Here is an 18,150-nt window from a genome sequence, read left to right as displayed (position 1 = left end):
AATTAATTAAAATTCATCAATACTCCTCCTTCCTTTTGTTTAATATCAGTAATACATGTTTTTTGTGTGATTAACTGTTGAAGACTTGAGCATGATTTACCTTTTGAAAGGCGTATCTTCAAAAATACTTTACTGTCTTATTCATTGATTTACAAGGGAGCGATATTCTGTGGGTCCATCATATTCTGTGAGTCCAAACCTTGTATCAAGCCAGTTTGGTGAGAATCCTGTGTCCTGTGCAAATCGTTTTAAAATCTCATCTTTCTTCTCAATGTTTTAAGTGCTAGAGCTAATTACCTACTCAGGACTGCTACTCACAAAGACAATATTTTGTTAGATCAGTCATCAGTAAACCATGCATAATGTACCACTGCATCCACTGGTGAAAATAAAAACCTTTTAAAAAGCAGTTGGCTGTAATACAAATAGAAACTGCTTGCTCAATAAATACCTGTGTTGAAGATCAGAAATAGCTAAAGGCTGTCTAGTAGTTATGTTACAGTATATTACACTGTAAATAATACATAAATTAGTAGAGAAGGTACACTAGGCCTGGGACGCTAAAGAGTAGAAGATGAAAGTGAAGTGACAGGGGTATTAACCCTTGCCAGCCTTCCATCTCCAAATACAAACCAGCTGAGTTAATGGCATCACATGACCAGGAATTAAAACTGGGGTCTCTGCAGTCCTGAAGGAGAATTTTGCCCTTAAATGGGTGAACTTTTATGTGACGTTTTTCCTACCATAGCGTGAACATGCCTGTAAATTTAACATTAAGGTTCACCATATAAAGCAACACCATGTCATGATTTGATGAAAAAATAAATTCAGTGTCTTCCCGTGAAAATGGAGTTTGAGGTTGAGTTTTCATGTCATCAAATGTCCCCTGACTCCTGGTGGATGACCCCGATGTTTTCCCAGTCAATGCCATAACCATATGAACAGACATCTGGAGTTCATTGAGTCTCATGTCCAGCCTCTTTACAGTTATCACTTGACCCAAGTTCCCTGCTCAGCCATCTCCATGACAACTAAGCAAACTGTCCATTGACTGTTTTTGGATGGATAAAAGAAGAGATATGACATGATAAACAGTTAGCTTTAGAGCAGCTGGAATACGGTGGTTATGGGTGAATGGTGTGTTTGGTTTTGCCTCTTGTGTATGTAGTCTGTCCCTTTCCCAGGTGTTCCTAAGGTTTCCTCCATTTTTTTCCATTAACTGTTTATTTTAGGGAGTTTTCCTTTATCCTGTTCAATGGTCTAAGGCCAAAGGGTGCCATATGCAATATAGACTATAAAGCCCCTTGAGGTAAATCTGTGATTTGTGATGTTGGGCTTTATAAATAAAATTTCACTTGACTTGACAGACTTTTTTTCCTTCGGACAGGGCCAGGCTAGTACTCCCCTTTGTTTCCCGTGTTTATGTTAAGCTAAGCTAACCATCACCTGGTTCCAGCTTCATATTCAGCAGAAGTACAAGAAAATGGTATCAATCTTCTTATGTAACTCTCAGCAATGAAGCAAATAAGCGTATTTCCCAAAATGCCGAACTGTTCTTTTAGTGACGTTCTTCACTAATAATGACCCTCTGTGCATGCTGTATGCTTTATAATTTGAGCGTATATCAGCCCACTTTGATCGTGGTGAATTTGTTTTTACACCAGATCCTCCTTTGTATCAGCCAGTGAGGTGCTGCCATTTGACTCATCAGCATTAAGAGGCTTTTTTTCATCTGAAGTCGGTGTGGAATCAGCGGGGGTGCACTGCTGAAGAGCATCTTCTTCCTCCTCTTCTTCTTCAGCAAACGTTTTCCTCTTGAAGCAACCCAACTTGTCACAGACAGAAGAAAAAATCATTAGACCAAATGTAGAAACCATACTTTTTAATTCAATTACTCACATTCAAGCAAAAGCTGTGAATATGAAGGTCGAAGCCTTTAGCGTGTATTTTATGTGGTGGAATTTTAGTTTAGTTTGAAAATCTTCAATGTGAAAATCAACTCTCACCTTAAACATGATGACTGCAATTATGATCAGAAGCAATAATCCCAGTCCAACTCCAGTTGAAATGATCAGCTGTTTATGCGGGCGAATGATGAACTCAACCCGAACTTCAGTCTGTTGGCAGAAAAAAATACAAGTTTTCAAAGTGGGACCTGAGCTTAATGAATGTGGATCTAAAATGTCTTGTGGTTCTGGCTGTTTATGTGGAGACTGAATGTACCATTTTCATCGATGGATCGTTGTTTTTCCATAAGCCAGTTTCATGACAGTTCTCCAGTGCAGATCCACTATTCTGTGGTTAATAAATATGATATATTAGGTATATGGAAAAGCATTAAAAGCAGCAACTTTGAGATGCCATTAGACTTCATCATACCTCTTGTCTATGCGACTCCAACACATATCGTGTCTTGTTATAGTCAATCTTTATAAAGCTTTTGAATTTAACCTCCACACCGTCTCCAGTATACCGTTTTAGAAAGTCAATATTCTGCAAAGAAAGTGTATGTCAGTTAATTCAATATTCACCATTTTCACTGGTATATGTGGTGTGTATGTTATCTGAGTGTGTTGTTGGTACATACCTTTGCAAGCTCTTTGAGTTTCTTAAATTGTACATGTCCTGACAATATAAATTGGGTGGTTGATTCTTTCTCCAGGATGAAAGTGTCGCACCTAATAGTTTGGCACTGTAAGACAGCAGCAGTTCATTTTATTTATTTATTTTTTTTTCATTTCTTGTACTTTCAATACATGTTCAGCAACAATATTGTTATACTGGATATGTTTGACTTACTTCAGATTTGATGCCAAAAACTTTGCATTGAGTTTTGTTCTTAAAAGAGATAAAGAGGTAAGCGTTAAGACTTTGCAAGTTTATACACAGCAACAGTATAAGTAAATGTTCTGGCTATCACCAGGTTACCTCCTGGACAGAGACTTTATAGTTCATCATTTCAAAGTTATGTTCCAGTTCAGTTGGGAAGAACAGAGACACACTGGCAGGAAACGCCTTCACACCAAGATTAGTTATCTGTGAATGGTAAGAGACAGTTGGTTCATTTGAAAATAATCATGTAACAGTTTGGGAAATATGTTTATTCATTTTCCCACCAAAAGTCAAATGAGAAGATTGAGGGAAAAGCAAGTCTCGCTCTGTCCAAAGGTAACAAACTCCACCTACAAGAACCTCTAATGCTCTCTAGGCAGCATATTATGTCTTAGTGAACCTAGTTGAGCCTTCAGCAACTAAAGAGCAAGCTAAATTTACCTGGAAGTTGGTGAAGACCAAAACAGAGCAAAAAGGTGACGTAAAATTGGGCTAAAATTTGAAACTTTGTGTACAATGAGGAAAACAGTCACATCATTTAAGACAAAAAAGAGGAGAAGTTCCCATGGACAAACAGTGGGGATCAGTCATTAGTTGTTGGGTGTATTCACAGCTCATACATGTTTCTATCTGGCTGATGATTACTTCATTGAATATGTCACTAGGTGCTTTTTTGAATAATAAGTCACTGAAGGAGTCAGTGTCATTAAAGTCGCCACGTCCAGTGAGACAACAACATTGAATGTGTCAGTGGTGTTTTGAGCTGGGTCAGCTGCCCCCCATGTGCCCAAAAGAATCTATGCACGCAGCTTTAAAATTGCACCTTTACTGAACTTGTACTTAATGACTAGATCATCAGTTATCATCAGTTATCCTGATGTCTGCTTGTTACACAATCATTTACTGCCTCACCTCATATATAATCGTCATGCTTTTAGGTTCAGAATCCTCTTCTGTGAAGTTCAGATAGGTGGTGGAGTCTTCTCTCCTGGAAAGAATACACGATGATCACAATATGAAGTTAGCTGTGGGCTAATATAACTATTGACTGAACAATACACATATTTAATTAATCAAATAATAAAAATTAATGGAGACATATAAGAAGTGTAGTTAGAAAATGCTATTATATGAATAGTGATACTTACACTGTTATTGCAATTTTAATTTCAAATTGTACTGGGATGTTTTTGGTCAGGGAACTGGTCTTGGTGGTGTTTGCATTGTCACTGAGGATATGAAAAGCATTTGTTATGAATATTGAACATGAAATATATAATGATAATAAATAATACTTTGATAATACTGAGAGAATATTTGGCTTTGTTTTGTGTTGGATTACATGAGAAAGCCTCTACCTTCTTCCAGAAATGGTCACAGAGGCTGTGTCATTCCACTCGTACTCAGAATTAAGTGGAATTCCAAAAGAAGCTGTAAATGTTGCCTTTACAGAAAAAAGACAGTGTTGTTAGAGTTAGAGAAAATTTCTGCATGGGAGAAACCACCAAGGCCATAAAAGAAGTTGGTAACACTTCATCATTTATGACATTTCACTTCTGTTAAGGTGTCTGGGTGCAGTATGACTCACAGAAGATCTGCTGCGATATACAGGAAGGCTGATGCTACAGACAGTTTTGTCAAGTTCTTCCTTTTTACCGTAACAGTAGTGGACCGTTGGTCTCGTCGCCTGTTTTAAGAAAAAACATGCACAAACCAGGATGAGCTGAGACCCTCTGGAATAAGAGTTTGAGAGTTTAAAATGGCCTTAGTTCTCAGAGTTTGATGCAGTGATGCAGTGGAACATTTTCCCCTTGACAACCTACAGATCCTGGCTGGGTTTCAGATCCTCCAGAAAATTTCTGTTCTCTTTCCATTTCTGTTCTCTTTTTCTGAGTTTAAGTTACAGGAACAGGGGTTAACAAAAACTATGACAACTATAACATGTTGGCTGCACTTTTATGAAAATGTCTTGTTCTATCTCATCCCAAATTCTGCGGTGGAGGACAATGAACTCATTGCCATGTTTGTAAAACCATCTTGAGATGACTCATGAGTTCATGAGAATATTTTGTGGTGGCCACTGATTGTAGATCAATGTTGGGACATGATATGGATTTTTCATGTTTAAGTTACCTCTGTAAGCGCCATCCGAGAGAAGGAGAGGCCTAGAGGATAGTACATTGTAAGGCTGGTGTTGTACGAGTCATCGCCATGATTGGACAGTTTTACAGACACATTGAAGTAGTTGTCTTCTTTTATCAGTAACACTGGGGTCCTAAGAGAGACAGAGAACCTCTTAGATTTGGTCATGATGGTAATATTCCAGCTGCTTTGCTGTGTTTGTCAGATATACATACGTGAAGTTGAAATCCACCTCAAGTTCGGCAATACAGGTGTCATTTTTTGCACACTTCTTTTCAAAGGGAACCTGGAAAAAAACAAGAATTGCTGCATGTTTGAAAATACAGAGCAAGCCTGAAAAAATGGTGTACACAACACATGGTTCCTTTGGACCAGACAAACAACCAGACAGACAAACATAAGTTTTGCAAGTTGAAAAAGAACAGTTCTTTGAAGTACTCTTACTGGTCTCAGAGGTGATGATGATGTCTATCTAAGCCACGGAGATATTTAACATCTTTAGTAGGGTTCAAAGTTAATAACCAGATCAGGTGCAAAGTTCATGATAAAAGTACATACATGTACATATCATAGATCGATAGCACAACTATAAATTAGAGACATTTACTCTTCTGAGAGACTTTAAAGTTTCACTAGCTCATATTTGAGTTTTAATTAGTGTGGCCGTGTGTGTGTGAGATGGTTGTTTTGAGTGAATGAACTGTTAAAACACGCTAAACTAAGAGGAGAACATGGCAACATCGGAGATTCCCAAAAGTCATAATTTCATCCTTCCATTTCACATCCCCCTGTGTGCGTGTGCCTAGCAGTGTGCATAGCTGTGATTCTTTTCCTTATGTAAACACAAATGTGAACATGAAGTCTGTAAGGATAAAATTTCATTTTACTGCATCAGCCTTCTGTTGTAGTGACAACATACCTCAACAACAGCCTGCCTTTTGCTGTCCATATTCAGGACAGCGCTCGCATGCTCACTGTCGACTTGGGAAAAGCTCAGTTTGATGCTGATGGGTGATAATGTGTCTTTCACACATATCTACAAGGAAAAAAGAAGAGTCATCTGCATATTGTTGAAGAAATGTTCAAACAGCACAGACAGGACACATGCTTGGGGAATCTCATGGAGAGTTTTTCTCAGAGGAAGTTTAGTTTTTAGTGTTGTGTTTTCACATTGGTATAGCTATTTGGTTTTAATTTTTAAATTCAGTTGGATTTGATTGTTTTACATACAAAAGTAACAGCTGATGACCTAGAAATGAAAGATATGTCCACTTAATCTTTATTTTGCCACATGAACATGATCCTAGTAATGATCCAAAGACAACACAAACAATCATCATGTGGGTGATCACAGCCAAACTTCTTGTTTTCTAATTAAGAATGTGGAGCTGTAGGAGGTACTTTGGTTGGACACATGACAAAGAAAATGATGTGCACAGCCGTTGCCCTCAGTTACCTGGTTGATCATGTTAATCATGTCAACGAAAGTTAATGATTACAGTTGACATGCTTTATAAAACTCTCTTGGATTTAAAGTGTGTGTAGGATAATGGAAGAAAAGTTGGAAAATAACTAGCTGAGGTATAGAGACATGGGCGATATTTATAGATATACAGAGAGATGATGGCTGCTTATATACATAAAGTTAAATTGTAGAGAGTGAATATTAATTTATTTACATACTGGCATGGAGATGTTGTAGTGGAAGCAAGTTTCTTCCCCCAACAGCTTGAAGGTAGAAGTAAAATTCTTTGCTTTCTTGTCATTTCCGAAGAAACCTCGATACGTTTGTCTCATGTGATCAACACTGAGTATGTATGATATGTTCAGTCCTGGGCCTCTTCTCCCTGCAAATACATACAGCAGGATTAAAACACTTTGACAGGGTGTACAGTATTAGCATCTGTTAATAAATCTCATTATTGGCTCTGGTCCCTACCTGCTTTGCTCTTTGTTGTTTCAACCATTTTAAAGCAGGCTGCTAAGTTAACCATGGGTACACTTTCATCTGTTTTGCTCCAGCAATCAATTTTCTCAATGCTGATCTCCTCAGGTTGAAAAGACAGACGTGCCATGACATTAAAGACAGGCCTGGACCTGAAAGGCAGTCATTAATATGAATTGTTAGACTTCTGATTTCTACAGGATGATGGTACACTAATGCATGAAGTCACCAGTCTGCTTTGTTTGAGCAGAAGCCACTTTTAGTAGGTTGTGTAGGAGATGGTTGGCTAATTTCTCCTCACGTGTTCAGATGAAAACACTGCTTGATGAGATGTCACTGGTGTTTTTCTTTTGTTTTCAAACTAAAAATGTAGCAATTTCAACTGACTTATAATTTGAAATCAGGTTGTTAAAAAAGTGAGGACAAAATGTTTTATACCTTTGTTTATTATAAAACGTGTTACTCTGATTTGTTTTATCTTTAACATCTAGTTAAAGATAAAATGAGGTTTTGGAGCTTCAAAAGGTGTGTCATGTAGAGCCTCATCATGTGCCACAAACAATACATGTTGATTGGTCTGGTTTGTGTGTTGTCTCCTAGTACTTGGTAGATTCTCTTTTGTTGGGAAAACTGCACAGGGGGATGTAGCCTGAGAATTTGAGAGGCATTGGGGTTTGCAGTTTCACACATTTAACCATAAACATAGCGTACATAATATCCATACCTTAAGACAACAGCAGTGCCCTGTGATCCGATCGCAATATCTGGGAGTGCGTCATCTCCGAGGTCAATGTCCCCATCAATGGCTTGTCCAAAGAATCTCAGCCCAGGTTTTATGTTCTGTCCCATGATTCTCTGGAATAACAGATTTATCAGCTGAAACTGTGTATGACTTGCTCACATATTGTAAGGTACTCATTAGAGAGACTGTGGAGACAAATGCTGCATTTTTACAGTTATTTTAGTAAATGTTCAACGCAAGGGTTTTTGAAGTTAAATAATGAAATCATTGAAAAATATCCTAATGATAATTTTATCCTCAAGTCACAACCTTCAAAAGACGACTTTCAAGTTTCATTCAGAAATCAGTTTTTGAGAGAGAGAGATGCAACAATAGTGTCCAGCTGGATTTGACCTGAGGATACTGTAATACCTAATCCACTGCAGAGGCTTGATGCACTATGAATTACCTTGTGTACGACTCACCTGGCTGAAAGTGCTGCGTATCCCTGTGCGTCTGTCACCAAGGTAGATGTACACAGCCCCCTTGTTATCATCCTCAAGGGGAGCTCCAACAGCAACATCTCGGAGTCCATCTCCATTCAGATCTGCAAGGCTGGATATGGTGGTGCCAAATCTACCCATGGATGCCACTGTTACATTCAGTTCACGTTTCAGTTGCATCTGTGGGAATTAAAACCATAATTGATTAAGAAGAAAGAAAACAACTGCATTCATTTTCTCTCAGTAACCTGATGAAAGCTGCTCCCACCTCATCAGTCAGTGAGTAGACGTAGATCTGGCCTTCTCTCTTCTCCTGAGGCTGGTAAAACAGTGGAGCTCCCACCAGCAGGAAGTCAGTGGTACTATCTGAGTTGATATCTACTGAGCACAGCTCTGCACCAAAGTAGGAACCAATCTGAAAATATGTGGACAAAAGAGGATTTACATAACTGAAACTAAAAAGGTGCACTAAAAAGATGCACTCCCTAAACCATTTTTTAGTTAGGATAGCTATTTATTGTGCTTCAGACAACTCTGTTGTTTTCTCACAGTTTTTTTTTTCGAACAAAACTGCAAGGAAGTTCTCTGGTTTCCTCTCTGTAACCACTGAACTGTGCATTTGCACATTTTCATAAAGGTGCAACAAGCTGAATTTTGCATGTGAAATATACTTGATTGCTGCAAGGCAAAAATATAATCGGGACCCAACTGCCTTTCAAAGAAGTAGGTTAACTGAGCTTTTTGAGTGACTTTGCAAGACCCGAAGTCTCTTTACAGTAGATACAAACGTGAGGGATTCTAGCAATGTTATCTATTTCAAATGTAAAAGTAAACCTGCATCTTGGACAGTTCTTCAAGTATCAACCAGTATAATGAGAAATGTCCTAAAAATGATTGCCACTGGCTCTAATGGTGGCCTAACAAAAACGCTTTTCCTAACTTGCAATGATGGATTGAAGTTCAAACAAGCAAAGCTTTAACAGTTTTATTTCTGGTTAAGATATGTATGATAAATCAGATTTTTAAAAAAATGTTCTCAAGACAGTTGCCAACCTGGTCTCCGTTTAGTCTCTGAGCTGTGATCCAGTTGTTGCCATTGTGTGTGAAAAGTACAACCTGTCCTGTGTGCTCAAATCTTGGTGCACCCGTGAAGTATAGAGGAGCGTTATTCTTCTGTCCGACAGCAATAGAGTATCCTGCAACAGTGACAGTCACATATGACATAATCCACTAAATGTTCACTAACATCAAAGCGTTGTACTTCAGTGATGGCAGCCTTTAGTTTAAGGACAAATATAAAATTATGTTCACTTCACAAGAAGCGATTGTGTGTGTCTTACTTTGAAGCAACTGTAGATACCTTTTCACTGAGTTTATGATCCCATGCATCTATTTGCTATATTTACAATACAAACCTATTTTTACCCATCATTTAAACTGGAAACTGATCTGATCATTTACCTCTGCATATCTCAAGCCACATCAAAAATCCTTTGAATAAAAGGAGCAGGTAATCTGTAGAGAGAGAAATGAGTTTACCCATGTAAGAGGCACTCTGCATGTGTGGGTCTTCAATTTGTGTTTCTGTTTGTCCACGGAGCTCTTGGAGGGAGCCCCGCCAGTTGTTTGATCCCACTGACCCCAGGACCAGGGTATCCTGTTAACAGAAATATGCAAGTCTGGTCAGAGCACAGACAGGAGTGGTACTACCCACCTGCAGTTATGCTGGGAGTTAACAGATCAATGGCTCAATCCCACTTGCTGCAGTTAGACTGCTTTGATTGATTTTGGTTGGTCCAGTGAGGCAGCAAGTAAGAGTTCAAATAAGCAGAAACCCTGTTGTCTCCAACCTGACTTTTTTCATACTTTAAACTATTCTCATACATTCTTCATCGAAGACTTTTCTGTCTAAAGATATTGTTTATTTTCACTTGTATGAATGAACAGTTAGAAATCACTGTGATGATTTAATATTGTTATGGGTTAAAGATGTTGATTTTGACTTCACTCACGTCATAGAAGACAGCACTGAATCCACTCTGAGACATTTCTTTAGTAATGTCTCCTGCCCGAGTCCCACTGGAGCCTAAATGTGAGACATAAATTAGTTCTTTTTTCATGTTTTTTGCATTAACATTATCAACCAAAGAGAGAAAAAAATTGAACATCACCTTCTATTTTAAAGATCTTTATTTGAAAGTTTTCCAGTATTCCTGTGAGTCCGTTATAGTTCTCGATTTTGAAGGCATATTTGTCTGTTGGTTTTGAAGCGATGTCCTCAAATTTATCCAGCTTGGCAGCTTTGACCTGAAAGCAAAATGCTGCTTGAAATGATGAAGTACCTCCAAGTCTGATGTCAGAAAGACAAACAGCACAATGTTGAACTCAATCACTCGCTGGAATCAATAAAAGTTTCACAATCAGAGCTTGGCCATGATTGTTACAGTACTACTTAAAGTATGAGATTGTTCACATGCTGGTAAAACAATGTCTGAACAATTGTTTTTCTCTGAGAAATATCACTGTATCATCCACATAGGACAGAACAGGTCCATGAGTTGACAAGTAAGACTGAATAATGAGACATGTTGTATCACATCCCTTACCCCAATGACAAAGCGAATGATGTTTTTAGCATCATATCGTTTAATAATCCCAAATCTGTCGCTGTCACTGGGATCTCCATCTGTGATTAGTACCAGAACTTTGGTTGCACCAGAAGAGGCGCCTGCATGTGGGTTTTCCAAGATGTCTTCCCTGAAACAAATGTAAAAATAGCACGTGTGATGCTCAGAATAAACCAAACTGTTTATACATATGAATACATTAACATTTATTACTTCAACAAATAAGATGCCCATAGTCTTCCTGTGGTACTGTGGCAGTTCTTGTTATTGGGAGTTATTTTAAGGTTATTTCTTGAAGAAGTGTTTCAAGACTTTGAGAGCTGTGTGCATCATGTGACTGAACTTACAACACAAATTTGAGGGCTTTGTGTGTGTTGGTGAGAGTCTTCATGTGGGGTTCTCTCTGAAGTTTATCAAGAGCGGTACCAGCTTCATAGTCATTGAAGTCAAAGACCTTCCTGTAATCTGATGAGAACTGAACTGCTGCAAACTGGAAAACAAAAGAGACGACATAATACAGAATTTAGATGACATTACATAATTCAACAAAGAAATGCTATGAATGCTTCCATGTTGCAGTGGTGCACTGACCTTGATTGACGTGTTCTTAAGCCTGTTTATTATGTCCATTATGAAATCTTTATTTTTTGCAAACTCGTCTCCAGTCATACTCCCTGATCCATCAAAAAGAAAGACGAGGTCCACAGTGTCTTTTGTGCATTCTGAAAAATAAATAATTAAATAATTATTTTGTCAGGACAAAAACACCGAAATATTTTTATTTTCAGAACCAGATGTTATAACCACTGAGAAATTTATAGTCTCTAAACATTTTTTTACCTTGGAAAGCAGGTGTGGAAGAGGAGACTTCCTGAAGATCATCTGTGATATTGTAACACATGCTGTTTAAGTAGGAGTTCTTATTACATTCATGGGCTACACTTGGGCTGCAAACCTAAATGAGAACATAAGATGTGAAAGAAATTTGATCAATCACAATGATTTGTTTGACTTTGAGTCACAAAAAGTGTATTATTGATTTTATTGAACTTATTGAGCTTTGTGATTTTCTTACAGTGAAATGGGAGCCTGTAGAGTCTGGAGCTATCGACAGACCAAGATGCTTGACTGGTAGTTTTTGTTCATTGTGAGATATATCTACAACAGAAGCAGAACCATTTCATTGGCACTATACAAAGGCACAAAGAGTTAGATTTACATTGTGAAACGTTTTTATTTCATGTTTCTGTAGTGCTGGAAACTACTTTTTCCATTTTTAATCGTGTGATCAATTGTATAATATTAACTTCTATATTTACGTACTTTCTTGTCTGAAGCACGTGGCATTTTGGTTTTTGACAAGAATGCATATTCCCCCAGATCCATCCCGTTGTAGAGGTGCAGTGACAATTAACCTGTGGATGAAGACAACGACAAGTTAACAGTACTAAGTGATCGTTTTGTGATGGCACGGAAACATTAGTCACAGGATGTAAAGCGACAAACCACAATGTGTAACTGATGTTCACATCAGCTTCTGGTGAAGTAAACCAGAATAATCTTCCATCCACTTCATGTGTAAGAAGGCGTTTGGAAACGACAGCCATTATAAATATCCACAGAACCACCAAGTTTCAAATGCAAACTTACCCTTTTTTCGAGGTAGACTTGAACTGAAGCACTTTGTATCCAAAGAAATCTTTTTGTTCACCAACATCGACATCAGGATTTGTTGTATCAATGTTGAAAGCCAAAGAAACAGGGATGGCTGTAATTTGAAAAAAAGAAAAATTGCATGTTTAAGTTTTTCATGTTTTAAACTAAATACATAGCAGCTTATTTTAAATTAATAAAAAGATAAATAACAAGAACTTTAGAAGAAAACAAATGATTACTGTTTTAGAAACAATGTGATATTTTAAAAATGATCACACCCTGCCAAACATTCACCACTACACTTGTTTTTCATGACAGTGGTCTACTATATCTACTATATATTGTTTCTGCACAACTCACACTTCAGATTTAATAATACCTCAAGTATAAATAATGCATTGTTAACACGTGTATATTTATATTTATTTCTTGAACATGCATTGAACATATTTGAGAACTGTTGAATTCATACTCCAAATAAACAGGGGACAGCATATTACCAGATGGTTGGGTTGTTCAGTCCTATCATAAGAAACAAAGAAATGCAGAGACACTTTGGTGTCTCCTCCCCCTCCCCTTTCCCTTTGCCAAAGCTTTAGGCGTGAACAGTACCGAGAACAGTGTACCGAGTGCTCTGGGCTAAAAAAAAAAAAAAGGTTTCTTTCAAATAAATTTGCTGGTTACTCTGGATAACTATTCATTAAGTATTTCTTCTGTAAAGACTAGTTTCACTGTAGACTGTTGGAATTAATGTCTTAACAAGAAGCTGCAAATTGGCATGAAGCTGCATGAACTCAAAATGCACTTTGTATGAATCTGTGGTTCCACACCCATCCTGGCTCACAGAGACTTAAAAAATTGAATATTATAAATAAAATATGATTAAATTTGTAAAATTGTGAATATTCAAGTTAAAAGTGCCCTCATAAAGCTTTACAGCTTCAGAGAAAATAAAATATATAAATATATATATATATTTTTTTGTTGTTTTACAAAAAAAAAATCAGTTAGCTATAACATCTCAAGCCCAAAAAATCACTCATGCATGTCCCCACACACATATGAAGCACTCCTACCTTTCTTTAAATATAGGAGTCTCATAAATATAGTAAAATTTTAGATCTTACCAACAGCCACCACGTAGCTGAACAGGAAAATGCGACCCTGCCCTTGCATCTTTCACATCACTCTTCTCTACTCTCACAGCAGTGGTGCTTGTGGTGTTTGAGACACATGCCTTTGCAACACTTCCTGTGTGCTTTTTAAATGAGGGCGTTTCCGTGATAGGTGCTTGTGACATTTCTGCTTTCAAAACCCAAAGTTTCTCTTCCCTTCCACTTTCTTTGGTAATTCCTAAATCCTTTATTTTTCACCTATAAAAATACTTTTGACATGTCTTGTTAACAGAAAAGGAGGCTGTTATATGAAGACAGAGGTAGTTTTTCATAGACAGATCCACCCAGGTATCATTAGCACAGAAGCCTCGGATGGAGTCATTTGAGAAAACCAGCTGCAGACATTTTTGTGGTTGTACAGTCTACTGAGTCAACAAAAAAGAGGAGATCATACTGAAAAAGGGAAGAAGAAAACAAACACCATGATTTTACTCGTGTTGAGCCAAGTTTCAAATTCACAGGGATATGTTCCTTTAAATGTGTTGGTGGTTGTATTTGTTTCTGTCACAGTAGATTTTATTTTTTTTTTATCAGCCACGACCTACTTAAAAAGTCGATTGGCAGAAAAGGATTTGGAAACTATTTTGATAATCATAATTTGTCAGGCATAAATGACAAACATTTCATGGTTCAGTCCATTAATCTACATATATATGTAATATACAAAACAGTTAAAAATTATTTCCGCCACAACCAGCTACAGCTGCATTAATGCATGAGTAGTAATAACCTAATGATATAATGTGTAGCCTCTGAAGCCTAGTTAGTTTACACTAACTTTGACCTTGACTGCTGCTGCAACAGCTGTGAGATGTTGTTTTCAACAGCTACATGAAATTGTCCACATGGCGTGGTTTCTATTCTCCTTTCCTCCATGTCAAAGTACTAATGACAGAGTGAGCAAACAGTATGTTGATTATTTCTTATTATTTGAAAATTCTCCTCTGTTCACCAGATCAAAATCTCACATTTTCTCCTTCACTCAGCGTGGGACCGTCTGTCCATCCTACTTGTGGTGTGGAGGCTTGAGTGAGTAAGGCTTTTGAACCTTGAGAGAAAAGTCCACAACTGGGCAGCCCTGTGTTATGCAGCCCAGGGAAATAATGTCCACATGTGGGGAGAAATACGTAGTTAAGTTCTCTGGAGTGACTCCTCCACTGGCTTCTATCAGCACAGTTGGGAACTCCACCTTCAGTGCACGAGCTGCAGCATGGAGCTCCTATAGGTGAGAGAGGGTGAAGGGGAGACGTATTATTTCATGTCAGTGAAGCGTCAGAGGAAACCAGGCAATGGAAATGAGAAATGACTTGAGCTTGTGTTATTTTAACATTCTCTACCTGAGGTTGAAAGTTGTCCAGCATAACAATGTCTGCTCCTGCTCCAGCTGCCTCTCTGCCCTCTTCTGCAGACCCACACTCCACCTCAATCTTACTGCTGAAGCCACACACTGACCGGGCGGCTTTCACAGCCTAAAGAACAAACAGGTTTTCTTTTTTAATTATTACATGTGAGCACACAGAGTGTTAAGACAATTGTCAGGCTTTGTTCAAGTCCAATACTCAATTTAACCACTACTGAAGACACTTTTCAGATTTTTTTTTTTTTTTTTTTTTGATATTGTACACAAATTTGAAGCTTTTTTTGTGAAATTCAACAATTCATCTCAATACAATGGCTTTACACACACACACGCACACACACACACACATACACATACACATACACAGAGGATGTTGCCCTTGAACAACTACTACAAGTTTTTGTATTTGTGAAACTTTGAAAAGTGGGGCTAGAAAATGACAGGCTATTTCACTGCCATAAATTCTGTGGTATTTATATTAGAACATTAAGTTTTCATTATTCAGTTTAATTTCACAATCAGGTGGTTAGTTACTTTAAAAAAATCGAATTATTTTAGAATTTCTTCCAGACATTCAAATTACTGAGGCCTTTTTTTTTGCTTCACAACCTCTTTCTACTTCCACTTTCACACAGAAAGATTTTGCTTTTTTCATGGTCTTGAACTGTGAGAACAAACATTGATATTTTAACCATTTTAACCGGATCTTTGGTACAGCTGCACACCTCTGTGATACTTCCTGATGCCCAGACATGGTTGTCCTTCAACATCACCATTCCACTCAGGTCCTGTCTGTGCATGGAAACGCCACCAACCAGCATGGCGTACTTCTCCACCAGACGGAAGCCTGGGGTGGTCTTGCGTGTGCCAGCCACTTCTCCGTGCCATCCTCCTGCTATAGCCTTGGCCTGGAGCTCAGAACAGCGAGTGGCAATCCCAGAGGCCCTGGCCAGGCAGTTGAGAGCTGGCCTTTCCCCTAGGAGGAGGCACCTTGCTGGACCTCTCACCACAGCAATCAATGTGACAGCATCTGGACCTGTTGAAGTTAGACAAAAGACAAAGGTTGATTGAGATAAAATTATGTGAAGCAAAATTGCTAATGCTATTTTATTTGAGAGTGAATAAATCAACACTGAGACTGTAGGTGTTTCCACTCAGTACTTTGGTTCTCCAAACAGTGATTTTTACTCTCAGTTTTACATCAGGCCATGTGAATGAAACTGCAGAGACAAATTGCATTCAAAGTTGAAGAAGACGGACACACAATTTCATTCTGAATTCATTTGAAAAACAGCTCTGAGTAATTAGGAAATCTGCATTGTGGGTTATTCTGTAAATACATATTTCCAAACCAAGGGTATGTGTGCCTCAGGGAGTAGTTCTGCAGTTGCAGTTGTATACTGAGAAAGATTGGCCGTTCGCCCAAGGTCTTCTGTTCTGCCCTGGTTTGGCCCCCTGGCTGTCCACAAGGTCTCCTGTCTCCTTGCCAGTCCTCTGTGTGCTGCTCCCTGGAACCCTCCTCCAGACCCCCTTCCTGGCTGCTTGGCTTGACACTGATGTTTTGCTTATGTGTATTTTATGTCAGTGTTTTTATTATTTTCTTTTTCTTTGTAAGATTAATGTGTGTATACTTCCCATCTGCCCACTTTAATGTGTGTCTTCTCTCTGTTTCCTGAGCTGCTTAAGTGCTTAATCCTGAAGGGGGCAGGGTTATTCAGGCCAGGGTTTAACATGGCAACTTGCACCTTTATCTTTTGTTGCATGTGACTGTAATATCAGTGACATGTAATCTGTTCCCCTAGCTGGATGGAACATGACCCTCACCCTCTTCAGTAGCGCCTAGCAGACAGTTGTACACTTTGCTTCTGCCTCCCAGCCAGTTTTTAAATGATTTATTGCCTAAATAGCCTCACTCCTATTTCAAATATAAATATAAATATAAATATTTTTGTCTTTATCATCCATGAGTTTTTTGAGACCTGATCACTGTTATTTCCTTCTGTGTGTTACAGGGAGAAATAACACAGTCTGAGATGGTCAAATCCCCAATACCCAGTCGCATACGGGGGAGAAAGTGTGCAGTTCCTACCAATCTCTGCTCCCTCCTGGTAAATCCAGTCCACAGTGCACCCGACCTCCGTGAACACTGCTGTGAAGAAGGGGCCCCCTGCCAGGATGCTGTGTGGTGTCTTACACAGCAGCCTTGCTTCAACCTCCTGTGACCCCACACACACGCCTGCTGGATCAAAGTTTGGCGTGTCCTCTGCCAGCCACTCTCGTGCCAGCTGGGCCAGAGTGTGAGGTGGGATTGAGTGTGTTGCTGTGTGTTTGGGTGGAGACATTCTGAAACAAGTGTGCATGTAGAAAATGTTGTTCCACTTGACATGAAAATTCAAACTGAAAACGGATGACATGAGATAACTAAAGGTGCTTTTTTTGTCTTACAATCATAGTTTTTCAGAAAACAGTGATTGTAAGATATTGTAAGTGATTGAAAGATTGGGCCATGAGTGTGTAAGTGGCAAAATTACAGTTTCCATGATAGATTTGAGTTTGTTCCTCACAATTAGGGGAGTACCTTTTGTAAAAATGGTGTTCAACCCTCAAGCACATACTTGATCTATGCCAAGAAACACTGAATATGTTCTAGGGGTCCAGGGTGGACCAGCACCTTACTGAGACACTTTGTATTGGGTTTTCCTTTCATTAGTCACCCATCTGTTCTGTATATGCTTCACTTTGATCATTTCTCCAGTCTAAACCTGCATGAAGAACAAATGGGTGGACAGGCCATTTCAACAGTCAGTGCTGTATCATAAACTACAACGAGGCTTGCGACTGGTATATAAGGAATTATTACAATTGAAGCATATTCTGTAATGCTTGGATAAGTTCATTGTTAATTAGTCCAAGATTGGACCCGTACTAATAAATGCAAATGAGAGATTTACTTACTTCCATCAATGGCCCTCCTTATTCTGGCGGTCACAGACTGTAGAGTTGTAACACTGTGCGCACAGAGCCGCAGGAAAAATGTGGAATTTGACCCTGTGTCCATGCTGGAATGTTTACAAGCTAGCAAAGCGTTCGCACTGTGGGCTTAAAATTGATTGTTGTAACCAAGGCTGACTGACAGGCCCCTGTGATCAATGTGCATTTTTGAAAAAAAAGAAAAAAAAGAAAAGAAAA

General features: G+C 38.6%; 2 protein-coding genes across 2 annotated transcripts; both read right to left on the bottom strand.

The window, feature by feature from the left end:
- Window positions 1-739: 739 nt before the first annotated feature.
- Window positions 740-13,675, bottom strand: zmp:0000001082 (integrin alpha-D). The gene is made up of 31 exons (XM_041036835.1): window positions 13,554-13,675; window positions 12,421-12,538; window positions 12,094-12,185; window positions 11,846-11,928; window positions 11,611-11,725; window positions 11,362-11,492; window positions 11,118-11,260; window positions 10,750-10,900; window positions 10,315-10,450; window positions 10,156-10,229; window positions 9,683-9,800; window positions 9,197-9,339; window positions 8,412-8,558; window positions 8,126-8,323; window positions 7,644-7,774; window positions 6,914-7,071; window positions 6,658-6,821; window positions 5,894-6,010; window positions 5,190-5,260; window positions 4,966-5,107; window positions 4,421-4,519; window positions 4,191-4,276; window positions 3,981-4,061; window positions 3,745-3,820; window positions 2,929-3,036; window positions 2,800-2,838; window positions 2,588-2,692; window positions 2,380-2,493; window positions 2,224-2,295; window positions 2,007-2,117; window positions 740-1,829 (listed from the first exon to the last, which is right to left on the bottom strand). Exons 1-31 carry the CDS (start codon window positions 13,600-13,602, stop codon window positions 1,656-1,658), a joined length of 3,546 nt encoding a protein of 1,181 aa, XP_040892769.1. The 5' UTR covers window positions 13,603-13,675; the 3' UTR covers window positions 740-1,655.
- An 89-nt stretch (window positions 13,676-13,764) lies between these two features.
- Window positions 13,765-18,025, bottom strand: LOC121181057 (nicotinate-nucleotide pyrophosphorylase [carboxylating]-like). Its single transcript, XM_041036838.1, is given in 6 exon segments — window positions 13,765-14,637; window positions 14,639-14,820; window positions 14,939-15,070; window positions 15,687-15,997; window positions 17,051-17,304; window positions 17,917-18,025. Coding segments are annotated over 5 exon segments (936 nt in total). The 5' UTR covers window position 17,304; window positions 17,917-18,025; the 3' UTR covers window positions 13,765-14,579.
- Window positions 18,026-18,150: the final 125 nt, after the last annotated feature.

The sequence above is a fragment of the Toxotes jaculatrix genome, chromosome 4, assembly GCF_017976425.1.
Source record: "Toxotes jaculatrix isolate fToxJac2 chromosome 4, fToxJac2.pri, whole genome shotgun sequence".
In the NCBI taxonomy this organism is placed as follows: Eukaryota; Metazoa; Chordata; class Actinopteri; family Toxotidae; genus Toxotes; species Toxotes jaculatrix.
This window is presented reverse-complemented; position numbering and strand designations above follow the sequence as displayed.

What these genes read in the sequence shown, in the direction of transcription:
- zmp:0000001082 (XM_041036835.1), bottom strand. Translation starts at nt 13,602, where the DNA reads ATGCAAGGGCAGGGTCGCATTTTCCTGTTCAGCTACGTGGTGGCTGTT. An exon ending in GCAGAGTGCCTCTTACATGG is followed by an intron (nt 9,340 to 9,682) that starts GTAAACTCATTT and finishes TCACTGTTGCAG; the next exon opens with GATACTCTATTGCTGTCGGA. An exon ending in GTGACCATTTCTGGAAGAAG is followed by an intron (nt 4,062 to 4,190) that starts GTAGAGGCTTTC and finishes TCATATCCTCAG; the next exon opens with TGACAATGCAAACACCACCA.